The sequence below is a fragment of the Prionailurus bengalensis genome, chromosome D2, assembly GCF_016509475.1.
Source record: "Prionailurus bengalensis isolate Pbe53 chromosome D2, Fcat_Pben_1.1_paternal_pri, whole genome shotgun sequence".
Lineage (NCBI taxonomy): Eukaryota > Metazoa > Chordata > Mammalia > Carnivora > Felidae > Prionailurus > Prionailurus bengalensis.
Window position 1 is genome coordinate 86,621,380 of NC_057351.1, and position 26,321 is coordinate 86,647,700.

A 26,321-nucleotide genomic window follows, 5' to 3' on the forward strand; every position below is an offset into this window, starting at 1 on the left:
AAAAGTTAAATAATGCTACTGTTATTTTGGCAAAGGAAACATAGACATGGGACAGCATTCCACAGGTAACAAAGGGCACACAAGAAAAAGTAAGCCTCCCTTTTACCCATGATTTCACGAACGTGGCTTTTAATATCGGTGATGTTAGTGGTCAGCGTCTCTGAAAGTCAGGTCCCCAGGACCCGGGCATGGCAAGGGCTCTGACATGTTATTTATTCACGTGGCACGTATTTGTTCTTTCTCTGTGGCAGGCTACATCTGTGTGCCTGGGAGGCGGTGGGGGGAGCGATCAGCAGGCAGAGGGGAAGGGAACGCCGACGTGGCGGTGTGCTCGGTGGATCAGGGGGTCTGAAGGAGGAAGGAGCATGTGAGAGGCCGAAGGGCCGGAAGAAGCCAGTGAAGCTGCCTCTGGGGCAGAGGGACAAAGAAGGCTGCCAAGGACCCGAGGTGGCCATGGGCTCCATGCATCGTCAGCTGGGCACCTGGGAGTGTGAGCCTTGGGAGGCGGGAGTGAATCCGGAACCCGTTGCCGTCTGCGGGGGTCGCGATAGCCCTTCCCAGCGCGGCAGCAGACACGTGGAGAGAGTGTGAAGCGATCGTCTCAGGACCATCAGCAGGGAGTGTGCACACAGGAAGGGGGAGCCGGGACCAAGCCTGGGGACCCCAGGACGTCAGGCAGAGTGCCAGTGCCAGGAGGAGCAAGCAAAGGAGGCAGAGGGGGTGGGCAGCCAGGGGGAGGACCAGGACTGCAAATCCTTCTTTCCGAAGGTGGAGGGCAAGCCTGTCCACCAAGTGGGGAGGCCCGCTGGGGGCTTGGAGACGGGGGGAGGGGCCAGACAGGGGAGCCAGGAGGGTGGGTGCTGGGCGAGGAGGGTGCCAGGGCAGGGGCTGGGTGTTCTCCGACTCAGGCACAGCCTCTGAGTGAGCCAGCGCACACGCACGCAGGAGTGCGGAGGTGGTGGAGGTGAGGCGGGAGAGGCAGCCTGCGGACAGGTGGACAGGCAGTGCCACTTCTTAGGAGGTAGGTTCCAGGCATCAGTGATGTCTCTGCATTTGCTTTCTACGAAGGGCACCCTTGGCACGTGCAGATTTCGTGAAAAGGGAAACAAGATACCGTATTGGTCAGGGAGGCTCTGCAACAAGATACCACACAGTAGGAGGCTTCCTACAGAACTGTATTCCTCAGGGTTCTGGACGCCCAGAGTCTCAGGCCAAGTCCCCACAGCTCTGGTTTCTTCCTGGCTTGTCCACGGCCACCTTCTGTGTGCTCCCACGACCTCTTCTCTGTTTTCTGCCAGGGGGTGGAGGGTGTGGGCGACAGCAGGTGCTCTGGGGTCTTCCCCTATAGGTACATGAATTCTCTTGGAAAACGGACACACCCTCTGGCCTCCTTTAACCGTAATCACCTCCTTGTGGTCCCCATGTGCGCATACAAGCATCCTGGGGGAATGGGGCTTCAGCTTACCATGTTCCGGTGGGCCCAATTCTGTCTGTCCGCTACCCCTGCTGAATGAATCAGACATCAGTTTCCAAGTCAAAGGGTTTTGGTGGTGAGGCGAGGCGGACGCTGTAAGCAGGATCCCCCAATTATCACTAGAGGGGATGCTTTCCTTGGCAAGGGCGCAGCTGCCTGTCACTTCGTGCAGGTGGGGGCTGCCGTCTGTTTTAACGGAGCGGGGGCGGGGGCAGCTGAAGGGCGGCCTGGCGAGGCTGCCCCTGGCTCTGCCCACACCGGCATAGCTCTCCTGGGCAGGGGGCCGGCGGCGCTGAGGCCTACTGTGCGCCCAGGCGCAGGTTTACAGCCTCGAAAACACTTCACTGATAACATTTAAATGTGGGCTGCGTGTGTATCCAGTGTGTTGAATAAAAGATTTTCTTCAATTAGCCTTGGGTCTCCTTTGTCGCCTTTTTACAAGGTAGTCATCAAGATGCTTGGCAAGTGTGGGTCCCACCGGTGCCCCAGAGGCTGTGTGGTCCGTGTCGGGGCTGCCTCCTTGGGGACCACGCAATCCAGCCGCGAGATCCTGGTCCCCAGCCTGCTTCCCGCCCCCAAGAGACCCCAGCTCCGGAGGCCCCTTCACTGACCACGCCCCTGCCCGGAACCGCCCCACCTCGCTCACACCAAGACCCGGAGATCCCCGCTTCAGCCCACGCCCACGGCCGTGAGACCTTGGCTCCCGGCCCTGAAACCCCTGCCCCGACCATGCCCTAGCCCCCAAACCCTCCGCTCCGACGACAAGCCCTCCTCCCCGACCACGCCCCGGCTCTGCCCGCCCCCCCCCCCCCCCAAGCCTCTACCACGCTCCAGAGATCCTCTCCCCAGTCCGCCCACCCCCGGGGATTGAGACCCACTCTCCCCAGCCCCTTGCCCCCGACCAGGCCCGGGCCTTGAGCCCACCCACCCCCGCGCCGACCACGCCCCCGAGATCCCCTCCCCAGCCCGCGCCCCGCCCCGCCCCGCCCTGAGACCCCAGCTATCCGCCCCGAGCCCCAGGCCCCCATCACGCCCCGGCCTCGAGCCAACCCCTCCGACCACGCCCCAGCCTGGCCCCCGCCTCGCCCGACCACGCCCCCGAGAGCCCTTCCCCAGCCCGCGCCCCTTGTCCCCTGCCTCGAGGACCCCTCCTCGAGTTCCCTCTCCCCGAGCCCTCTGAGCCCTCCGTCCCTGGCCGCGAGACCCTCGCCTGCCTCCCCTCCTGCGTCCCTGTCCGGCCCAGGCCTTCACGCCCCTCTGAACCCCACGTTGGGCTGGGGTCCCCACAGCCTGCGTGAGAGTTAATTAAACATCCCGGCCCGCCGCCTCCCACTTCCGTGGGTCGAGCGCGGGCCACACGACTAAACCCCGGAGCTGCCCCTCTGCTCCTGCAGCCCTGCCTGCGGGCGAACGCACGGTCCCTTTAAGAGGCACGATCGGTGCCGGGTCGTAACGTCACAGGAGTGCGGGGGGCGGAGACAGTGCGCAGCCTCGGCGCCGGGAGGGGCGGGGCGGGGCGGCCGCTGACCGATGGGAGGGCGGCGGAAGAGCAGCTGGGGCTGACGCAGGAGCGCTTCGCGTAGGCCCCGCCCCCCGAGTGCTCAGCCCCTCCCCCGAGAGGCCCCGCTCCGCCCCGCCCCGCCCCGCGCAGGGTCGCTCCGCAGTCCTTGCCAGGCTCCCACTGGCCCCGCCCTGCCCGGGCATGCCCCTCCCGTGGCCCCGCCCATCCCGCGCAGTCCCGCCCCGCGCACGCCCCTCCCCGCCCCGCGCACGCCCCGCCCCCCGGCTCCGGGCGGGACTCGCCTCAGCGGCGGCGGCGGCGGCGGCGGCGGCTGCGGGAACTTCGGCGGCGGCGGCGGCGATCCTAATGGCTGCGCGCGGGCCGCGGTGAGGCGCGGGCGGAGAGCGACGGGCGCGGGGCCGCCGAGCAGCGAGAGCGAGCGAGCGAGCGAGCGCGCGCGCGGCCGGACCCCGGCCAGGCCCGGCCCGAGCCGCCGAGCCCGCGATGCGCCCCGGGGCCGCCCCCCGGCGCAGCTGACGCCGCGGCCCGCGGAGACCCCGGCCGTCCGGCCCCGAGCGAGCGGCCGCCGCCGGCCCAGGCCACGATGGCGGGCAAGGCGGCCGCCCCGGGCACCGCGGTGCTGCTGGTCACGGCCAACGTGGGCTCGCTCTTCGACGACGTAAGTGCTGTGGCGGCGGCGGCCAGACCAAGACCCCGACCCTGAGCCCAGCGCCCTGGGGCCCCGGGGGCCCACATCCTGGTCCCCGTCCGCGAGCGCGGAGCCCCAGGTTCTGGACTGACACCCTGAGTCGCGCACGTCGGGACCTGGACCGGGACTCTGGGTCCTCCAAACCCTGGTACCCCTAAACCCGAGGGCCATGGACCCCAGACCCCGGCCCCCTGAGCGCTGCCCCAAACCCTGGAATCGGGGTCCCCCACCTCCTGCCTCCAAACTGCTCAGGCTGAACCCCGACCTCAGAGCCGGGACCCGGGACCCTGGTTCCTAAACTCCCAATTCTAATCCCTGTCCAAGGTCCCCGAATCCTGACCTGAGGACCCTTGTCCACGGGCCCCAACTCTGGTCCCTGACTCTTGACCGCACAACCCTGACCTTGCTTCCCAAACCCCAGCCCCTGACTTCTGCCGCCGCGCCCCCCCCCCCCACTCCACGGCACTGGCCCCTGGCCACGGGCGGGGTGTGCAGGCTTCCCCTGCCGGCCTCCTCCGGGTGGGTGGCTCACTCCTCCGGGGGCAGGCGCCCTCATTTCACCTTGTAACTTAGTATCCGTCTAGTTCTCAGACAAGGGCCTCTGTGGGCAGCCCCGGAGGAGGACTCTGTTTCTCGTTTATTAAAGAGAAAGATGCCGCGAAGCTTTCCAAGGCTAAGGAAGGGATGGGACTGCCCAGGGCCTTTCCCTCCGGGGGCCTCCCACCCAGGCACCCAGGGCGGCCCTTGGGAGAGAGCAGGCAGCGGGGGACGGGGGCGCCCAGAGCGCCCGGGGCGGGAGGCAGGCCCCGGCTGACCTAGTTGGGTGTCTCAGCCGCGGTGCCAGCCCGCTGTTGGTACTTACACCGCCAACCCAAATAAAGCAGAATGCGGCTCCAAGTGGCGTGCTTGTTTAAGGGAAAAGGGTGATGGCACAGACGGAGCCCGAGGCGGCCTCGCTAGGTGAGCGGTGGGTGTGGGCCGGTCCACCGACACAAGCATGACTTCGATTCCGGAGAGGGTTCTGGCTTCTGGCGGAACCTTCCTTCGCCGGCAGTGGGCAGGGGCGAAGTGCTTCAGTAAGCTGAGGTCACGGACGGGCTAGGTTTGATTTTATTCACAAAGAGTAGGTGCTATTTTTGTGTTTTTCTTATTTTAACTTCCAGGCGTCCGTGTATTCTCCTTCCCTGCTGGGGGTGAGCCGTTTCCCTCGGACAACTTCATCTAGTTTGGCGTTTGATCGTTTCTACAAAAGTGCCCTGTATGGGTGTGTGTCTGTATATTTAGCATTCTATTCTCGGCTTTCCAGTAACATGCCACTATAACATGGTTTTGCTCAGATGATTCAGATCCGTTAGCTGAGGCTTCAAAGCCTCAGAAATGTCAGGAAAATTAAGCATGGTGGGGCATTTTAGTCTCAAAGGGAAAAAGAATTTTGCTGTGCAAACATTCTTTCCAGTAATCTTTGATTCTGAGTTCTGGCATTTTTGTTGTGTTTCAGCTGTATACGCGCACTTCTCTCTGTTGACGTGAAAATGGGTAACTTCATTTACTTTTGTGTGGCGACGTGTTCTCTCCGGGTTTTTGTTTGTCACGAAGGCTGTATGGAGCTGTGCATTATCTTTGCATCTGGAAGGAACGCTTGTTTTGGTAAACAGTATGCTGGTTAATTTTGCAGGGTGTCTTTGGTTTGTGGGCTCATAGACAAGTCTCTGCCCGTAACCCATAGGTTCTCGGGGTGCGGAGGGCAGCCTGGAGGGGCGGCACGGACAGCAGTCTCACCCTGCTCTGGGGCGCCCGCTGGGGCTGGGGTGCGGGGCAGTGGTGCCTGTGGGAGACACCTGGCTGGTGAGAGCAGTGGATCCTTGGGTGACGGGGGCGTTAATTCCTTGGTTTATAGTAGGTTTCAGAAGACCTGCCTGGTGACTCTGTCTGCACAACACGTGTCCACACTGAGCAACACGCTCTTCAGAAGGTGGCAAGGCCTGGGAAGGAATGCTTTCTTGCCCGGCTTCATCGTCCTGGGGAGGGAGGGAGGGCGTCCGAGTTAGAAACGGGCATGGCGTGCTGTGACGGACGCGTCTGCGGTCGGTGGTGTGCTTGTGCGTTTGCAGTCTTGCGATCTTCCCTTGTACCTCCTCCCAGTGTGGAGGGGACGCACCGAGACTTGTCTGGCAGCTGCTCTCCTCTCTTCAGCTCCCCTGGCTCCTGACCCCCGCCACGGCTGGCGGACCAGGTTCCTCCTCCGCCACGTGCGGTTACCCACGAGGGGCGCCATCGTTCTCAGATGTTACCCTCACGTCCTTCAGAAACAGGGGGACTCCAAAGAGTTCTTGGCTATGTAGGTTGGCACGACCAGTATTTGCCGCATTGGGGGGTAGGAACTGAGAAAAGCAGAGGGCGAGCTGGTTGCTTGGGTGTCAGGTGGGGACGTTGTCACACGTCCTCCCCTCCTCAGAAAGCTCCGCTGTTCACTCAGGAGACTGTGCCCGGGACAGGAGATGGGAGTCTTGTGTTACTGTGAACACAGCTGTGACCCAGCAGACCCCTGGCCAGGTCTCCTGGCCTTTACTCCGAGGGCCTCTGTCCAAGCTGGTGGCCCTTCCTGAACCTGCACAAGCATCTCCCTGGATGGGGGGCCTAGACGTGGCTGGGGGTGCCGTGACTTTTCTGGGTCCACAGCAGCTGCCTGATTGCCCCACTAGAGCCCTGCGGCTCTTCTGTAACCCCCAGCTGGACTCGTGGTGGCACTACCCGGTTTCCTGGAAAGGGGTGGCCCGGGCTGCATACCGAACCGTGCCCGAGATGGCTAGATTTTTGACAAGGGAGGTTTCCGGCTTTTGGTTCTTTATGTTGTTGCCAGAAGTGAAGTCAGAAGGTGAATTCCTGCAGCCACGGTTTTGGAGCCGGGTCCCACCCTTACAAGGCAAGGCCGTTCCTGGGAAAGGCCGTCAGCCGAGCGGCAGGCTTCGAGAGCACAGCCCTTGGGCGTCTGCCGGGGGGCCTGCGTCCTGCGGTGCCTCTGAGCTCCCTGTCCGTTTTGAGCTGGTTTCCCTTTTTGCTTGGTCAACGGCCGAGCAGCCCTGTACCCAGGCTTGCAGAGTGGTTGTGCAACGAGCTCTGCAGAGGTGCTGTGCTGCGCCCTCCAAGGCCTCTCTGGCGGTGGGTGTCTGAGAGCCCCTGCCCCTGGCCCGGTGGGGGTGCCGGCTGCCTTGGGCACCCGCCCCCTGCCCCCCCCGCCCCCAGCCCGGTGGGGGTGCCGGCTGCCTTGGGCACCCGCCCCCTGCCCCCCCCCCAGCCCGGTGGGGGAATCGGCTGCCTTGGGCACCCGCCCCCCCCACCCCAGCCCGGTGGGGGAATCGGCTGCCTTGGGCACCCGCCCCCCCCCCCCCGCCCCCAGCCCGGTGGGGGTGCTGGCTGTCTTGGGCACCTGCCCCCCCCCCCCAGCCCGGTGGGGGTATCGGCTGCCTTGGGCACCTGCCCCCCCCCCCCCCCAGCCCGGTGGGGGAATCGGCTGCCTTGGGCACCCGCCCCCCCCCCCCCAGCCCGGTGGGGGAATCGGCTGCCTTGGGCACCCGCCCCCCCCCCCCCAGCCCGGTGGGGGAATCGGCTGCCTTGGGCACCCACCCCCCCCCCCAGCCCGGTGGGGGAATCGGCTGCCTTGGGCACCCCCCCCCCCAGTCCTGTGCCATCAGGTTTGCGTTCTTGCTCTCATCCCAGCCTGAAAGCTCCTTGAACCCCAACCCCCCCCCCCCCCCCCCCCAGCTAGCACTGTGTGCGTGGCCATCCCTGCTGGCTCCCCACTCTCATCACAGCTCCTGTCCCAGCACTTGGGCACACGGGCTTGGCGGAGTCCACGGGGACCTCGAACCGGAGGGTCGGCGGTCAGTCCCCGTCCGTCCCTGGCTCTGGGCAGCCCTGATGGCAGGGATCTGTCTACCTCTGCAGGACCTTGCTGATGGCTCTACAGAGACATCATTCCCCTGCCACACACGTCACCCCTTTACGTGGTGGTTGTGAAGCAGCGGTTTTCAGTGTGTTTGCAGGCTTGTGCAGAGGCCACCGCAGTCGATTGTAGAACCTGTTTTGTGCCTAAACAGAAAGGGTGCCTCAGCAGCCACCCTCCCCTGAAATCCCAGCCCCTGTGGTCACCAGGCTACTTCCTGCCTCTGGGGTTTGCCTGTTCCGGGTTTCACCTGCTCAGGGGTTTACCTGGTCTAGGGTTTACCTGCTCTGGGGGTTCCACGTAACTGGGATCGTCTGCGTGGCCTTCTGTGTCTGGCTGTGCTCACCGGATGTGACGTGTCCAGGGTTCAACCCGTAGTGGGTGTTGGTGCTTCTTCCCTTTCTAGGCCTGAGTGCTGTGCCACGGTGTGGACGTACCACAGTGCGTAGGGCCACTGTCAGTTGATGGACGTTTGGGCAGTTTCCAGGGTTTGGCTGCCACGACCAGTGCCGCTCTGAGCATTTGTGTCCAGGCTTTGTGCGGACGTGGGTTTTCATTTCTCCCGGCACATGCCCACGAGGGGAACTGCTTGGTCTTTGGTGGCTCCGTGCTTCTCCTTTGGAGGAACTGCTCACCGCTGCCCGGCGTCCGTACCATTTTACCTTCCGTCAGCCACGTTCCAGGCTCCTGGTCGCTTCCCAGTCTCCAGGTCTTGTCAGCTTGGTTCAAAGGCTTTTTCCTGGGCTGTGCACACACCCTGCGTTTGGCTCCCTCCTCACCCCTACCTCGCAGCATCGGCCGCTTCTCCGTGGCCGCACTCACTGCCGATGGGGGCCTGTCTGGACTCAGGCCTTGAAAGACCCTGTCCACTCAGATCCCCAGGAGGCAGGAAGGCGCCCCGGGCCCGGGGCTCAGCCCGTGGTGCGGTGGGATCGGCTCTGTTCCTTCTGCAACTGCCCGGGAGAGCCCGGTGCACGGTGGGGAGCTCACATCAGGGAGCCCGGGGCTGCCGGATCTCCGGGGCATGTGCACCTCCTCCTGGGCCCCTGGAGCAGGTGCAGGGCTGGGGGCTGACAGGGCTGGGCCTCTCTGCCAGCCCCTTAGTGCTCCCCCAGCCCCCTCATCCCCTGGGGCCCGCCCGAGGCTGGACGTGGCTGAGAAAGGGCCCTCCCTCTACTTGTGTCCGGGGCCTGTCTCGCACACTCTATCGGCACGCAGACCGTGTCCCCTGGGGAGCGAGAGAGCAGGGGAGGGGGCCCGGCGCGCCCTGGGTCTGCCTCGGGTGGTGTGCGGGTTTCTGGGGGAAGAGGCCTGTGCTGAGGTGTGATTCCGTGATGCGCCGGGTCCGGTTTGGAAGTTACTGGATCGTATGCAGGCCTGCCTCCCAGTGGATGGCCCATAAGGAGCCCACTGTTTGATCCCGAGGGGACATGGGGAAGCTGGGCCAGGGTTGCTAAGGGACTGCGGAATGATGGTGCCTTAAATGTGGACCAGCTCAGCGCCAGCATCTGTCCCTGCGGGCAGGCGTGTGGGCACAAGGGTCACCTCTTGGAAGGTGGGCTGTGTCCACCCCACCGAATGGGGTCCAGTAGGTGGGGGATCAACACAGGGCCAGGTGGCTGGTCAGAACAGCAGTGGAGGCGTCTGGGCGCTGTCGTGGTCACCTGTCTGTCGCCACTTTTTTGGGACGCAGCCTGGCTGTCCCCATGTGTCCCTGGGCCCTTCCAACACGGGGGGAGCTAAAGGAGTGCGGTCGTAGGGGCTGGGGAAGGGAGGTGGCAGGGAAAATGTGTCACGTTCCCCAGGTGAACATAAGGTGACTTTGACTTCTGTCTTCCGTTGCTGCTTCAGTTAATTAGGGCATTTGAGACTCTCCTGCCTCGACCCGCTCCCCAGACGGGCTGGGGGATAGCAGCCGGCCTCCAGGCTCGAGGCCCAGTTTCTGCCTGGCCCAGGCTGGGAGGGGTGCCCTGTGGCACCCTTCCTTCTCTGGGGTGGCACCCTCTGCTCTGAGGCCCCCTCCCCTCCCTGTGCAGTGGAGACAGAACTCTGAAGCCTGGGCCCCCTCACCAGGGCCTCCCCTCTGGGGGAGCAGATGATATGTTTCAGCATGTGTTTGACCGTGAAAAGCGTGCTCATACGGAGCTCTTCAGTGGGCGCGGGGGCTGAGTTGGTCCACTCCAGGTCTGACCTTGGGCTCCCGGGAGAGCTCAGATAATCACGCTCACGGACGGACAGAGACAAGGATGAGGACGCCATCGGGGTTCCGACCTTTAACCGTGCACGCGGATAAAGCAACGGCTCGTCCAGCCCCATGGAAAATGTGGAAGTGATGTGAAAGCCTTCGAGTTTTTCAAGTGACGGCAGCGTTAACCCAGAAATGTGACTGTGGGATGATTTACGTGAATCCAGAGTGGTGGGAGGTAGGTGGCCTGCAGGCCGGTCCGGGAAAGGCGAGGCTGCGCACGGGCCTGTGTTTCAGGAGAGCGTCCTGGGACTTGAGCTGTCTTTCTGGCTCTACTCGGTGTCCCTGCCTCTGCCTGTCCTCTGGTGACGGGAATCCATAGGGTGCCTGCACCGTTTTCGACAGTTTGTTTTGAGTTCACAAAGTTTGTCCTGTGGTTAGAAAAGGCACTGAACAGGGTACCCACTTGGGTCTGCAGGGGGGGGTGATGGCGCTCCGGCAGGGGCGGGCCCGCAGGACCGGCCGGGCTGGGCCGTGCTGTCTGTGGAGGCACACTGTCCACGTGCTGGTGCAGCGCGTGCGTGTGACCTGAGACCGTGTGGGAGCTGGCCCGGTCCCTGGATGGCGGCTCAGGGTGGGGACCATCCAGAGCAGGGCAGGGGTGACGGCGCTCTGCCTGCCCGCTCGCAGGGGGGGCTTTCCCGGGCCGACCCTGTGCCCCGGTGGACAGGGAGGCGTATGGGTGCCACGCAGGCTTGAGGAAAACGCTGCCTCTGGTGTGGGTTTTCCCTTTAGTGAATAGCTCAACCCCATCTTCGGGAGCGTGGCTTTGGGGTCACTTGAGCCCTGACCCACTGGTGGGTTGTTGTGACCCGAGGCCCCTTGTCTTCTCCCTTCTTTGCTCTGACAGGGGCCTCGGGCCCTTCTTTGGAGTTGGGGGCTGGTGGGACTGGTGGGCCTGGGCCGCGCTCCCCCCTCTATCTGAGCAGAATGTGACGCTGTTAGGGGTGGCTTTCCTGCTCCTACCCTGGAGCCTTGGGGTGCGTGCTGGGTCCGTGCCCTCCTCTGTCTGCACCCCGAGCCTCATGGGAGCTGGGTCTGGGACTGCGCCCCGGAGGCCGGGGGGCCCCTCTTTCCCCGTGGCAGAGTGCCCGGGCTCAGACACCCTTCTTTCCTGCCCCGCCCCTCAGGGCCCCTGAGCAGCTAGCAGTTATTCTGGGAACCGGAGGCCAGGCCTGGGCCTCCGTGCAGGGACCTGCTCCCGGTGCTGCTGCCAGGCCGCGTGCCGTGGACTGCAGGGACACGCGGTGACGGGAAGATGTGGCTGCTGGAGCGTGCCTCTTGTCACTTGGTACCCTCTTTTGCCTGTTGTGCGTCAGAGAGGCAGGCGTGACACCCGGCACGGTGGCTGTGGCAGGTGGAGGAGGGAACCCTCACAGCGTGAGGTGCTGGTGTTGTCGGGTGGCCCCAGGCACCTCCTCTCAAGGTCTCTGTCCCCTCCTTCCCACCCAAGCCTTTCCTGGGGTGGCAGGCCTGGTCCTTACCTGTGTCTGGGGCTGAGCAGTGCCTGGGCCGCCGGGCTGGTCCCTCAGCCGCCCCAGGCATGAGCTCCTGTGTGTGGCTGGTGGGACGGCCTCCCTGGCCTGCCTCTGCCGCTCTGGCCTTCTCCCCTGCTGCGCGTCTGGGACTGTCACCCCACGTGCCTCGTTGCCCCCCCCCCCCCTTCCCCAACCAAGTGCCTGTGGCAGGTGGGTTGTCCGTGGCCTGGACAGGGTGTGCTCTTCCACGGTTGTGCTTCTCCTGAAGCTTCTCTGGCCTCCTTGCGCAGGCAGGATTGTGCTGTCCCTTCAGGGGACCGCTCCCAGTGACCAGTGCTGCGCTGTCATCCCAGCCCTCCTTCCGCTTCCCCTTCCCCACCTGAATTAGTGACAGGCTTTGTGCTTCTGTCCTGCCGTGCTTGCTGCTGATGTGGCTGTCATCAGGTTCCATTGTGTTGGGGCGCTGCGGGCAGGCGGATTTGGGGCTCTGCTCCAGGGTGTGGGGAATCCTGTGCCTTCCTGGACCTGACGGAGCGGGAGAGCTGGGTCCTAGAGCCCCTCTGCTGGTCGGGCAAAGGGCTGTGGGCTCCAGCTTGCGTTTCTCTGCGTGTCTTTGCCGCCGGACGGTGTGGGTGTCCCGCCATTCGCCCAGCGGGGACTTCAGAAGGCGTCTACAGGGGTACAGCTGTCACCACGCTCGTTTGAGAACACGACCCTTCCAGCCTTTTGAGGCCCTCGGTGCCACGGCTCTGCGTGCCGTCTCCGGAGTCCTGCCTTCAGCCCGGACCTCGCGTGCTCGAGTCCCACCGACTGCGGCCCTCGAGTCTGGCTGGTGGTTTCTGCCCCCCCCCGCCGTGCTGTTCGTGTCAGCACTTCGGTCCCTCCTTAGGGCCCAGTGGGTTTCTGCTGGGCACGCACCCCACTTACGGATGCGGTGTGGTTCCTGGATTGAGCTGGTGTGGACGGTCGTCTGCGCCTGTGCTCATGTGCCCAAGGAGCGTATGTCTTCTCCAGGCACCGCCCGCCCGCTCCAGGGCCCGCCGATCCCCTGTCCACGCCGGGCTGGCGCGCGGCCTCGACTGTGGGTGTGTGGCCGAGCCATACTGTGCTTGCCCGGTGCGTTTTCTGGCCTCTGCCTTTAAAAACTAGGCATCCAGCCATGGCACTTTGCTGCGCCATGATGATGATGCCATTGACGACGACGACGGTGTTCTCGGGTCCTGACGGTGGTATTGGGCACACTGTGACTGTGCTGGCGGGAGGGCGCCTCTGGGGCTGTCGTGCTTCTGCTCACTCCCCGCCCCCACTCCGGGTCAGGCCCGCCATCTCCTTGGGTGGAACGTACCTGTCATTGTGTCACGCCCTCGGGCATGGTTATGTGGGCGGGACAGGAGTAAGGATGGCTGCCTTAGGGCCTCCCAGGCCACCCTGGGCTCCCGGGACTCTATTTCTCTGCCTCACAGCCCCGGTGTGGATGCTGGGCTGGGGCATTTCTCTGCAGCGCTGGTCCCGAGTCCCACGTTCGAGGGTCAGTCTGGTGGTACTGGTCTTCGAGAGCCGGGCAGTGGTGGCACCCACAGCTCCCCCCCACTGCCCCGGTACACGGAGGACCCCTGCCGCCGAGTGGGGCAGAGTGCCTCTGGCAGGTGACTTCTCTTCTCCCAGCCTCTGGGTGTCATAGCTGTCCCTGCCCCTCCCAGGTGTCTGGGATGTTCTGTGGTCCCGCCGATGGGGGTGCCATCCCGTGGTGCACCAGCTGTCAGCAGGGACCCTGTCAGGTGGGGAGCTCAAGCGAATTGGCAGCCGTGTTCCCAAAGCTGCAGGAGGACCCTGTCCCTGGGAGGGGCCTGGTCCTCGTGGGGGAGGGCACGCCCTGTGCTCAGGGCCCGAGGCCTGCCTGGAAGGGGGCTGCACCCACATCCATCTGGCTCAGGGGCTTTCTTTAGCCACACCCTTCATGAGTCCCGGGGTGCCGCCTGGGGTGCGCAGGGCAGATGAGGGAGGACAGGGTCCTGAGGACGACTGGGACACAGCTGCCTGGCCCCAGCTCTGGGCTCCCTGCCTTGCCACTTAGGCTCCCGTGCCGTTGTCGGTGGGTGGCTGCCCCCTCTGTGAGACGTTCCCGGAGACGGTCAGGCTGGGGAGTTGTGACCTTCTGGGTGAACCTGGTCATGTGGAGCTGAGAGCTGGGTTGGATGGTCAGTACTTTTTTTTTTTTAATGTTTATTTATTTTGAGAGAGAGAGCACACTCAAGTGGGAGAAGGGCGGAGAGAGAATCCCAAGCAGACTCCACACTCGGTGCAGATCCCTACGTGGGACTCGATCCCACAAACTATGAGACCACGACCAGAGCCGCAATCAAGAGGACAGTTAACTGACTGAACCACCTAGGGGCCCCCGATGGTCAGTGCTGTTAAAACCATGGTGTGGCCTGCAGAGCCCGGGGCAGGCGTGGCCCTGAGAGGCGGCTGGGGACGGGGATGGGCGGGGGGGGGGGGGGGGGGGGGACGGAGGGAGCGTCCCATCCTAGTTTGCCCGTGGGCGTCCTCCAGGGCACTCAGAGTCCCGTTCTAGTCCTGGGCCCCAGGGTTAACCGGGATGCATCCCGGGGCCACGCTTTTCCAGCTCTGCAGGTGGTTGCCCAGCCCGAGTGTGGAGCATGCTCTTCTCTGTGTTGTCCCTTGGGGTGATCTGGACTTTGGTTAAAGACGTTCTGTTGAGAATGACATCTGTCCAAGTGACAGACAAATTTTGGGGACACGTGTGTTGTTTGCTCGTTTCTCCTTCATCACCTATGGTTTTTTCAGATCTTTTGCAACTTCCTGTTTTTGCTGCAAGGCCGTCACCGCCCTCGCCGCCGCATCCAGGCAGCGTCCCGTGCACCCCGTCCAGGTGGGGGGTGGAAGGCTGGGCCGCGTGGGAGGGAGTCGTGGTTGTCGAGGCCGCCAGCAGAATGTGGGTGAGTGGAAGGAACTGACCAACCGGGGGAAGCAAAGCAGTGTCCCGGTGGCTGATTCGGGGGCTGTCCAGGACACCAGCAGGTGGGGTCTCGCCTAAGCTTCTGAAGCCCCCAGGGCCTTGTCCTCACCTCTGCAGCCCAGGCACACTTGGTGCTGTGGCAGAGGTGTTTGGGGGCAGGAGGCCTGGGCACCCAGGCTGCTGGCGACTGTGCTGTGCCGTCCAGGTTCTGCCCCAGCCGGGCTTGCAGGTGCGGGCCCAGAGGACTCATTTTTAGGGACTGTTAACAGCGTGGTTCTGGTGGCCTTGGGCTTAGTGAGTGCTCCTCAGAGCTGGGCCTTCGTCCAGAGGCCGGAGCCTTGGCAGGGAGCTCCAGGGAACACCCCTGAGGGCTCCCCGTGCCAGTGCTCCCAGCAGCACGCTCGCCCTGCCCGCCTCCGTGGGGCATTCCTTGAATTGGCCAGGCACAGCGGCTGAGCACTGGAGAACCTCGAGGGCCCCTGGGGGAGGCCCCTGAGGCCCCTCACGTCCCACCTTCCCTGCCTCTGTCTCCCATACCCATCCCACCGGTTGTGTCTGGGATGCGAGGGACTGCAGGATAAATCCCAGGGAGGGAGCTGTGGGGCACAGGGGTGACTACCAAGAAGGGAGGCCCCTTGGGCCAGGGGAGGAGGCCACAGGAGCCTGCGAGGGGCCTGGGGCGTGGCAGAGGCCTGTCAAGAAGGGTGTCCTGGGGTGTGGGGCACAGGGCCCCAGGAGCCCGCAGGCAGGAGCTGGGGTTTGTCGTCTGAGGCACCTCGTACGTGGTCAGGGCCTCACCCCCCGAGGCAGGGACTCCCGCTCGTGTCTTGCTGGGATGAGGCACAGCCCACCTTTGGGGCCTTACACTGGGACCGCCTGGCTCGTGGCTCATACTCTGAGCACCCAGCTGCCCTGGCTGCCCAGTGGGGCAGGAGAGGAACTTGAAGGTCGCTTAGGAGGCCCAGAGATGCCCTGGGCCCAGAGACCACAGGTAGCCTCTTGGGCCAGCAGCCAGAGCCAGCACCTGAAGTGTCTGGGGCCTGGGGGCCAGCTGGAGAAGTAAGGAAGAGGCGGCCTCTGGGGCCACTGCAGGGCAGGAGCAGAGGCAGGAAATGGGGAGACAGGCCTGCTTGGGAGGCCGCACGGTCGGCGTGGGCGGTGTGGTCGGCGTGGTCCGGCAAAGCCAGTGAGTGGCGGAAACTGCACTGTGGGCCGAGAGGCTGCGTGGGTCTGACTGTGCTCGAGCCCTTGTTCCCTCCATGCATGGGGACTGTGGCTCACGGCCCCCCCGCCCCCCCCCCCCCCGCCGTGGCCCAGTAGGAAGAAGCCGAGAGGTGTGGGTGCCACTGCCTCGACCCCACTGTCGTCCCCCAGGGCAGGGCCTTGAGTAGGGACAGTTAGTTCCCTCCTCCATGCACATGGGGGCCGTCGGAACCGTCTGCGCCCTGCCTGTGTTTTCACTACTGATAAGTGAGTCAGTCCGGAAGGGGAAGAAGGGGGTGCTTAGGGCTGGGCTGGAAGGGTGAGGAGCTCCGGATAGCCCAGGGAGGTGAGCGGAGAGGTGCGCGGGACTGGCCCTCCAGGACGGGGTCCGTCGAGGAGCGCCTCCCACGGAGCGAGGGGTGACAGGCGGCAAGGTCCTGGCGGGAGCACTCCCATGTCTGTTTGCGGTGTGAGAAGGTTCTGCCCGGGGCAGGCGGACGTCTCCTAGATTCGGGGAGAAAAGTGACGTCTGTGAGCCTTGATAACCCTGATGGTTCTAGTTTTCTGTAATGGAAAAAGTCATGCAGAGTGACCCAGAAAGGCTCCCTGAAATGCCTCGTCGGTATCTTGCACGACATTTCGAGTTGCCTTAAATGCCGGCAGCGCAGACAGACCGCAGACCGGTCCGTGTGTTACGGCAGCTGCTGCGTGAGGAACCTCCCCTGTGACAGGTGAACGTGACATTGTAGCATGTCGTGAGAGAGGACGCACCCCCCCCCCCCCCCCCCGGGATTTAACGTGGCCCCAGCGATGTGTTCACAGAGGGAGAACCGTTCCCGGGTCGGCGGCAGTGGACTGGGGGTCTGTGAGCGTCCCCGGTGCCCGGTGGGGGCGCAGGGCCCGGGGCGGAGGGAGCCCGGGCCAGCCCCTCCCTGTCACACATGGGCCGACCCCACCGCCGGTGCTCAAGTTACAAAACACGTAGGTCCTCCCCAGCCGCACACTCGTGGCCAGTGGCACACCGCCCCTGACCTCCCCAGCCGCACACCACGGCCAGTGGCACACCGCCGGCTCAGAGCCCGGCCGTGGACAGCCTCGGCCGGTGCACCGGGACGCGCTGGTGGAATGGGTCTCTGGTCGGGTGGCAGGCGTGTGCTTGCAGCCGGGTAGGTTTGGGGCCAGGGGGTCGCTCCTGGAGCACATCCCTCCTCAGGGATGCACCGGCTGTGGGTCGCCCCCACGCTCACCGGGTCCCCATAAACTCCTTCTCCTGTGTGTAGAAAGCGGAGGAGACGGCCACTTGTACGTTCTGTGGCTGGCCGAGGGGACTTTTCCCGCCGCTTGTCTGGGTTGGTGTGACTGTGGAGCAGGAGGGTGGCTGGGGTGCCCTCCTTCCACCTGAGCGCCCGAGCCGGACCCCCGCCGTCCCGTGGACTCCTGGTTGCAAGCTGACAAAGCGCCACTGAGCGTCAGAAGGACCCCTGGCCTCGGAGGAAGGATCGCTTGAAACATGCGGGCAGCGTGCCCTGCCCTTTGTACCCGGGGGCGCGTGGTGGACCGGCAGCCCCCAGGGGTCTTCCCTCGGGGCCAGGCTTCCCCCGGTCTTGGGGCCGCCGACCGCAGCCCTGTGCCGCAGCAGTGCCCCATGGCGGAGAGTGGGTCGCTCCGTGCTGTCTTAGCACATTCTCGACGGCGTCCTCGCAAGCGCATTCCGATGAAGTCCGAGTCATCTGTCTCGTTCCTTGTGCTTCAGCTGTTGTCTCTGAGAAGCCGCCTCCCGATCCAGGGTCACGGAGATCTACCCCGACCCTTTCCCCTGAGATCGTAGCTTCAGCCCTTCTGTTTGGGTCTTTCGCTTGTTGGATGCACTTTTTGTGTGTATCGTGAGTTAGGATCTCTGCCTAGGGGTCCCGGTGCCGTCTGTTGACAAGCCTGGTTTCCGCCCCGACTGTCTTGGCGCCTTGTTGAAAATTGGCCATAAAGACGCATCTCTCGGGTGCGCTCCCCGCACCCGCACGTCTGCCCCGTGCCGGGACCACACCGTGTGGAGGACCGTAGCTTTGTCGCGGGTTTGGAACGGGGGAGTGTGAGTCCTCCGCGTGGTGCTTGCTCCTCGAGCTCGTTGTGGGTCTCCTGCACGGCACACGCGCTCTGGGACTGGCCTGTCCGCTTCCGCGGGGGGCTCCCTGGGGTCCCCGCCGCACTGGACCCGCAGTTTCTCTGGGAGTCGTGTCGCCATGTCAACATGTGCCTGCAGTGTGCCGCCACGGGAGAGCCCTCCGAGGGCTTAGGTCCTCTTCGCTTCCTTTCCGTGATGCGTTACGCGCTTCAGCACAAGCCCTGCGCTTGTCTTGTTTGATTCACTCCTGACCCTTCTGCCGGTGCATCAGGCCTTTGTTTCTTCCGAGGCGGCTTTGGTAGCGCGTCTTTCCGGGCGTGCGTCCCTCACGCGGGTTAAGCGGTCTGCTGGCGTGGTCTGTTCAGCCCCAGCTTTACAGTTTGTCCACAGTGTGTTCGTTGGTCCAGCCAAACGTTTTCTCAGCTCTGTTGGTCTTTTTTCAAAGCCCCAGCTTTTTGGTTTCACCGCTTTTTCCGTTGTTTTCTGTTTTCGGTATGGGCTGCGCCCGGGATGAAGTCGCCCAGGAACCTTCCTCGAAAGTCACGTTGCCGCAGCAGCTCCTGCTGACAGAGCCTCACTCTTTGCTCTCCACCTTCTGTGTTTTCGGCTGACGCCGAGCCCTCCTCCCGCTTTTTCCTGAGCAGAGACACCACTCCGACGTGGCGTCCTGAGTCACCTGTGCTGGGCGCACCAGTCGTGGCCCTGACTTGGGGTCCTCTGTCCCGTGCCACCAACCCTCAGGACAGTCTTTGCCTGTATGCCCGGCCCCGGGCCCCGGGTGAGGTGGCCCTTGTGCACGTAGGTTGACTTTGTTGCTTGAATAAATGCAAAGCCTCCAGCCAGATGCCCCTCTGAGCACTGTGACGTGGCTGGGCACTGGTCCACGGCTCCGAGAGCCTGCGATTCCGTCACAGGCTTCACGTGCTCCAGTGGGCTCCCTTCTCTCCGCCCCCTCGTGACTGACAGGAGGCAGAACCAGCAAGTACCTAGAAGGGTCTTCGGAAGCGGGGTTGGGAAGAAATGCCCTTCGGGACCTCAGGCCCGAGGGGTGCCTCAGACACGAGGGGTGCGTTCCAGGGGGTGACGCCGTCCTTACTGAGCCAGGTACTGGGTGAGCCCTGCTCTCGGGGATCATCCAGTCTGGTGTAGAAGATGCCGGTGAGACTCTTAACAGCTGCGGCTTACGGGGCTCTAGTTAAGAGTAGACGGAACTCTTGCCAGTTTGAGCAGAAAAGGAGGTTTTAAAAATCGGTGGCTCCTGGGAAGGGCTGGGAGTCGGGCTTGGGGGGCCCAGGGGAGGGCGGCTGAGTGCGTCCCTTCCTCTGGGGACCCTTGCTGCTGCCGCTGGGCAGAGGACCCTCTGGACAGCCTCTCCCCTCCCGTCACTGGTGTCTCGGGCTCCACTGTGTGGGTGGCAGGGGCTGGACAAGGGTGACCTGGTTCCTGCCTCCGGGGCGCAGTGCTGGGAGGAGCCTAGAGGCCCCACAAGGGTCCTCACCCAGCCCTTGTCCTCCCCGCCGAGCACGTTCACTTGGGGGTTTGAAGTGCCCCAGGGTCAAGTTCTGGCTGCTCTAAAGGTCGATCGTAGTTCTGTTTAAAGTACACTTTTCTAACAGTTTGTCATTAGCAGTCTGAAAACACACATTTTAACCTGAGAGGTAAGGAAGAAAGCAAGAGCCTGAGGTCTCTGATTTCCGGGACTTGTATGTGATGTGCTGCTCCCCGTCGGGGCGGCGGTCTGGGGCGCCCCCACCGCCTCTGCACCCGCGTTGTTTGCCATGGCATGCGGTGTGTTCGTTCCTTGAGATTTCCTAAACTGGCGTTTGCCAGAAGTTTTATACTCTAACATGGAGGCCAAATGCGTTTGCGCGCGTCTGGGTGCGTCTGTGTGTACGTTTAACACGCCCCTGTGTAAATATGTGTTTTAACAGAGACTACTTTCCCACCATCGCTCTTGACATACGGTTGACCTTTGAACAACCCAGGGGTTAGGGGCATGACGCCCTGCGCAATCAGAAAGCCCCGTAATAACGTCTCACTCCCCAAAACTTACTGCTAACAGAGTCCCGATTGGAAGCTTTCCAGGAACGTAGTGAATTAACACATGTGTAGCATGTTGTACGTGTTATATGCTGTGTATTCTTACAGTAAATCAAGCGAGGAAGGAAGACAGTACCAAGAAAACGATCAGGAGGACAGGATGCGTTTATAGTACTGCGCTGCACTTACCAGGAAAACCAGCAGAGAAGCCGGCCTGTGTGCTTCAAACCCCAGTGTTCAGGGTCAACTGTACATTGATTTTTTTTTAATTAAAAAAAAATTTTTTTTTATTATTATTTATTGTTGAGAGAGACAGAGATAAGATGCGAGTGGGCTAGGGGCAGAGGGAGAGGGAGACACAGAATCGGAAGCAAGCTCCAGGCTCGGAGCCGTCAGCACAGAGCCCGACGCGGGGCTCGAACTCACAAGCCATGAGATCATGACCTGAGTCGAAGTCGGACGCTTAACCGACTGAGCCCTCAGGCGCCCCAACTGTCCAACTGTACATTATTTTCAGGAACTGATGTTTGGTGAAGCGTGGCGCTGAGTTTCAGCTCGGGTAATGAAGGGCACAGGGCATGGTGCTAATTTTGAACGGCGGGGGGCGGCTTCTGACGGGCACAGAGGGGGGAAAGCATGTGACTTTCACTCTGGGTCCCCACGCCGGAGTCTGCATCACAGAAAGGAGCGGCTTTCCAGGGCCTCACAGGGATCATTGCTTCTGGGTTCAGACGCAGGGAGGGGACCGTGGCTGAGTGACAAGGCTGTCACAGGCAGATGACCCGAAGAAGGCAGGGAGCCCCCCAGCTCCTGGGCTGCGTGTGGAGCCCTTGCCGGGTTTGCTGCCTATGTCTCGAGGAGCGTGGGGCCTTCTAGCAGGAGTGGCACCGCTCCCTGTGGGCCCCACTCTTTCTGTGTCCGTCTTGTCTGAGAGGCCGCCGCGGAGCTCGGCCTCCGTGCCCATCTCCGCCATAGCGTGTCTTTTGTGCCCTCCTGCTTGCGTGCAGCAGACCTTTCCCAGGTGGCCCCACTAAGGGGATCGGGGTGAAGTAAGGGGCTTAGATGCTGCAGGAGCCTCACCTTGCCTGTTGGGGCCCCACTGCCCACCCTCCAGACAAAGGGCATTGACATCCCTGGGCACAGGAGGGGTCGAGGGGTGGTTGCCCCGCGGAAGGAAGGCTCTCCAGGCAGTGGTCCTGGCAGCCGTGCCACCGTGGGCTGACCTTGAGCCCTTCTTCCTATGTATCACTGCTCAGCTGTGACAGCTCCTGCCTGTGCGCTGGGCCTTGTGGGGCCGGCGCCCCGGCCTCTGGGTGTGGCCGGCTGATGGGCTCAAGAGCCAGTTAGGAAGCCCTCATGGGTTTCTGCAGAGGCACTGTCTTGGTGAGCCTCGGGAGAGGCGGAGGGGTAGTTTTGCCAAATATCGTGAGGTTGAGAGCTTTGACTTTGGAGATGGGTGTGAAAGGGGATGTCGGGAAGTGGCAGGAGTGGATGAACGTGCGCGCTTGTGTGTGTGGCCAGCTCACACGTCTGCGGACATCTGTGCACCAGCTGTCACATCCCTGGACATCATGGACCAGCTCTCGTGTCCGTGGGCATCCGTGGACCGCCCCTCACCTCTGGGGACCAGCTGTCACATCTGTGGTTGTCCGTACCCCGGCTCTCACGTTCCTGGTGGCCGGTGCATGGAGCATTGGGGTGGTTCCTGGGGTTTGGAGCGTGTCCAGGCTGGGAAGGATGGCTGGGCGGGTCTGGGGGCCTTGGCCGCCCTCTTTCCCATCGGGATCGCTGACGTCACAGGGTTGGTTCGCTTGTTTTGGGGCTGTAGGAACTTGAGAGTGACTCCGGGCTCTGCTTGCTGGTTGCGACTGTGTTTTTCTTTAGAGAACAAATTGCAGATTTGAATATTTTGCAGCTACAGTTTTGAGTTCAGCCTGCAGAGCTCACCATCCGCCATGGGAGCCCTGCTGACCTCAGGCCGGTAGACTGTCCCCTACACGCGGTCCCGCCCCTTGCCTCCTGAGTGTGGCCTAGCCTGGTGGCCAGTCTGCCCCTGATCCCCTTTTCCTGAAGGTGGACGGCCCCAGGCTGGTTCGTGGGGAGATGGGAGGGCAGACACACAGAGCGTTCCCTGGGTCCTCTGTCCTGCAAGCCGATCCCCACCCTGACCTCCTTACCAGCTCCTGCTGGACCGTCCCACCAGCTCCGAGGCATGTCTGCCAGCCCGCACCCAGCCCGGGCCACACCCACACTCCTGCCTGTAGGAGCTGGCTGCCCTCACCCCAGAGCCAGTTGTTGCTGGAGCGCTTCCCAGCCGGAGTTCGCCTGGGACCCTGGGCCACCAGGGCCACCGTCTGAGGCAGTCAGCCGGGCCCTCTTCCCCTGGCACCCGCTGAGTTGCAGGGGTGGGCCCCTTCTCTGTCCCTGTGGCTCCCCTCCCAGGACAGCGTGTGACCTGGTGTCAGAGTCTTAGCACGCCCAGTCTGTCCCCGCAGAAGGGAAGCTCCGTGAGGTCAGGGTTCATCAGGTGCCTCATGTTGTTACCAGGAGCTCGCAGGCAAACTCCCCGAGGGGCCTGGGGACACATCTCGGATTCACGTTGGAAGAGCGAAGGCCTTCGAGGTGGAGCGTGCCACTCTGTCTTGTTCTCTGCCCTTGACGCGAAAACCCAAGTCACAGATGACAGGTGGCAGAGTGGGGACCGCTAACCTGTGGGTGACTTCTCACTGTGGTGTGGAGGGACTGGGGAGGGAGGGGGGTCAAGGCCCCGATCCTGGAAAGCACGTCCAAGGAACGCTTTCTGAGGATCGGGATGAGGAGGGTCCTGCCGTGGGCGGTCGGCTCTCACTTCCGCTCTGTCCTTGACCGCACACTCCTTGTCCCTAGGCCCCCCCCCCGATGGCCAGGTTAGCAGCGTGTCTTTGGGCTAGTGGCCTTCCACGGTTCCTACCTGGTGGCCCCAGGGAGGGTATCCCAGAGTGTCTTATTTCCATGTGGTGTGGGTCCCTAGCCTGGCCCTCTGATTCCCCAGATCAGCCGGGGCTCAGCCCATCCTCAGTCTCACACTGCCCTCTGCCCGTACCCGTTGAGATGGCGCAGAACCTTCTGGAATGTTTTCAGCGGGGCAGGTGTCAGACTTGAACAGTATGTAGTGCTTGAGGTTGGCCCTGTGTTTTAAGTGTGTGGTGCTGGTCACACCGAACCGGGACCCCTCCCAAGTGGGGTCACTGCAGTCCCCAGTCCGGCGTGCTGACATTCAGGGGCACGGCCAACTGGGTTAGTTCCAGAGTCACAAGAGCGGCGGGAGCCTCCACATACAGGGTGTCTGTCGGGGGGAGGAGGAGCACGTGAGGACCCGGGGAGACCCCCTCCTCCCTGAGGCAGAGGAGCCACAAGAGCGGAGGACGGGAGGGACAAGGAGGGGGCCAGAGGGGACAGGGGTCAGGATGGAGTGTGTCGGGGGCAGGCCTGCAGGGTGCAGGGTGGCCGAGTGTGAGGGACGTCGTTCAGGCCGTCGGGGAGGAGCCCGCGGGCTGCCAGCACCTTGGGGCTGAGGGTCCCTTCGCGTCGTGCGTGTGAGGAGTGGGCCTTGGAAGGTGGAGTCTCCCTGGCCCCACCGGGACCAAGGCACCCTTGTCCTCCGGACTGGTGCTCCCGCTGGTTTGGGGGACGTGGCGCTTCCAGCATATTGTGCCACCAGAAGGGGCAGGGCGTGCAAATGATCGTGGGACCCTTGTCCTTCCGGTTTCTATGTATTTTTCTATGTAAAACATTCCCCAGACGCTCACTTTGGGGTAAGAGTGAGTGGGTCACAGATGGCGATGGTGTGAATTTGGGAATTGGGCAAGACTCGAAACCAGCGTGAGGTTTTGTTCGGAGTCCGCAGCCTCCCCGGCACCTGGGGGCCGGCTGAGGGTCTCTCCCACTGCGGGGGCTCCTCCCGTGTCTCTGTGCACGTGTCCTGCCTGCACCCCGTGCGGCCTGCAGGTCTGGCTCTGGCCTTTCTCGGGGAGTGAGGTGGCCTCCTGGCGGGGGGCGGGGGGGGGGGTGGGGCTGTGCCGCTGTGCGTGGTCCCGCGTCTGCCCCTCCGTAGTGAGTACGTGTGTCAAAATGAGGGTGCGGCCACGCATTCACACCGTGGCAATTAGGCACAAGCATATTCTTAGCCACAGGTTTTACAGAAATGGTAATTTTCCGTGTTGTAGTGAGCACAGAGCATACACAGGGTCGGGAAAGCAACAGAATACATGTGTATGTTTAAAAAGATCATAACCATGGGTTGCTGTACGGAAGAACTTTAAAATTAGAAGGAATTCTTTTCTCAGGATGGCTATTGAAAAATGACGTGTTGGGGCACGTGGGTGGCTCAGTCGGTTAAGCGGCCGACTTCGGCTCAGATCATGATCTCGCGGTCCGTGAGTTCGAGCCCCGCGTCGGGCTCTGTGCTGACAGCTCAGAGCCTGGAGCCTGTTTCAGATTCTGTGTCTCCCTCTCTCTGACCCTCCCCCGTTCATGCTCTGTCTCTCTCTGTCTCAAAAATAAATAAACGTTAAAAAAAAAAGAAAAGAAAAATGACATGTTGAGTGGGTGCCACACGGGAAAAGAAAAGGAACAGAAAAAGTAGGGGAAAGTAGGGGAAACAGGCCCTGAATTCTCCCCGACGCGTGGCGGCTTCGTCGTTGGCCGTGTGATTGCTGGTGAGGCCGACCGTAGGGGCTGCTAACTGGGGATTATTGCTCTGTGCTCTGGGCAGTTGTCCAGGAGACCCGCGAAGGGGCCGAGGAAGGCCCCGGAGCCTCGGTGGCCGATGCGCACACCTTTTGCAGTCCTCTGGTCCGTCTGGCCTCCCGGTTCCGTGTGGTGGCCGGAGGCCCCTGTCGTGTCTCCTTGCCTCCCCCTGCTCCCCACCCGTGCTGCCCTCTCGGGGTGGCTCCTGGAGTGTGGCCAGCACCTGTCCTGGGAAGGCCGCGGTGGGGGAAGGAGGCTTGTCCCCACGGCCCCGGGCTTCCCCCTGGGCCTGTGCGGCCACCGTGCGTCTGAGAGGCCGTGAGCCCTTCTCTGTGGATGTGGGACCCGGGGTTTCCTTGGTGGCCGTGGCCATGCCGGTCTCAGTGTTCCCACCTGCACCGGGGGCTGTGAAAATGGCTCTTGGAATGGAGACCCGGTTCCAAACGCTCTAGGCTTTGAGGAGGAGAAGGCGTATCTCAGGAGTGTCTTGAGGTCTTAAGGTCACAGATGAACAGCGGTAGATGCCATGAGGTCCTGGGTGTGGTAGAGAGAGCTCCTTTCCCTGAGGTCTGGGAGCTCCGGCCTTCACGATGGCTACATCTCTTATTCCTGCAGCAGGTGTTCATTGAGTGCCTGCTGTATGCCTGGCCCTGTTCTGGGTGTGGGAACTGTATCAGTGGACTCTGAGCTGTGCTTGGAGAGACCGCCTGCCTGGGCCCGGTGTGAGCCTCAGGGAGATGGGAACTGGCCGCTGCTGACTCAGAGATCTGGGCCCGTCTGGGGGCCACGTCAGCCCCTGCACTGGAGCCACCCCTGACCCCTCCCCCACCAGGAGCTCCCCCTGCGGGAGCCCCTCCCTTAGGAGCCCCCCCTGCTCTGCCCCCCCAGGATCTCCCCTGCGGGATGCGAGAGCCCCACCACTCCCCCCCCCACCCCCCCGCCCAGGAGCTCCTCCTGCGGGAGCCCCCTCGCCCCGTCCCCCCAGGAGCTCCCCCAGTGGGAGCCTTGCCGGGAGCTCCTCTGCCGGGTGTGGCACAGACACCAGCGAGCCTGTTCTGCACTGTTGTCTTACAGCTTCTGGGCTGAGCAGAAATGGCACCACTTACTTTACCGTGTATTTGAAGTGGTGCATATTTGAAAATTTGTTTCAATTCCAAGCCTAAACCACTTAAGAAATCAGCCAAAGACGCTCTAAGGCACTTTGCGCTCCTCACGTCCACCCTGCGGTGTGGACGACGCAGAGGATACTTGGGGTTTGTAGTCGACCAGAGCGCAGCCCTCCCAGGTGGCTCTGAGTCCAGCGTAGGGTGGGGGCCGGGGCCGAGGCCAGCAGACCAGCCCCTTGTCCATCAACACACGTATATGGCCGTTCCTCCTTCTTGTCTCTGAGTTGGGGACTTTAGCAGGGTCATAGGAAGGAACGCTACTTTCTTCCAGGTCGTCACCTGCAGCAGTGACAACCTTTGGGCAGTGACGACCTGGGGAGGGGACAGGGAGGCCTCAGGGTATGACTGTCGCCTGGCCACCTGTGTTGTTCTTCCTGGTTCTCCAGGGAAACCTGTCAAATTTAAAGCGGTTTTAAGACCTTAGTTTGTTCAACTGTATTTAAATGATCTTGAAAAAATGAGCAAAAACGGGTAATTTTCTAGCAAAGTATGTACAAATACACAGACTGAAGAAGAGAGAATAGTTAAGTTGGCCAGTTATTAGAGGAAGACAGAACGATCGGCCTGTCACCAGGTACAGGTATTTCAAGTTGTCCAGGAACGGCAGACTCCAGCCCTGTGCGAACTGTCTGGCTCCAGAGAGATCACGAACACTCAGAGACCGCGGAGCCCCAGGGGCCAGCACCGTAGACCGCCGCTTGTGCGTGCTCGCCAGAGGGTCCCACGGAGGACCCA

At 62.7% G+C, this 26,321-nt stretch overlaps 1 protein-coding gene across 4 annotated transcripts in view; it reads left to right on the plus strand.

Annotated features, from left to right (window-relative positions):
• The first annotated feature begins 3,510 nt into the window (after positions 1-3,510).
• The window catches only part of INPP5A (inositol polyphosphate-5-phosphatase A), a 176,577-nt gene continuing 153,766 nt past the window's right edge, over positions 3,511-26,321 (plus strand). For 2 of the 4 annotated variants that reach the window (XM_043597945.1, XM_043597944.1), the window contains exon 1: positions 3,511-3,654. In XM_043597945.1, coding sequence (XP_043453880.1) covers positions 3,580-3,654 — 75 coding nt within the window. In that variant the 5' untranslated portion in view covers positions 3,511-3,579. The remainder of the gene's footprint in view (positions 3,655-26,321) is intronic. The other 2 variants (XM_043597942.1, XM_043597943.1) reach the window with 2 other exon arrangements.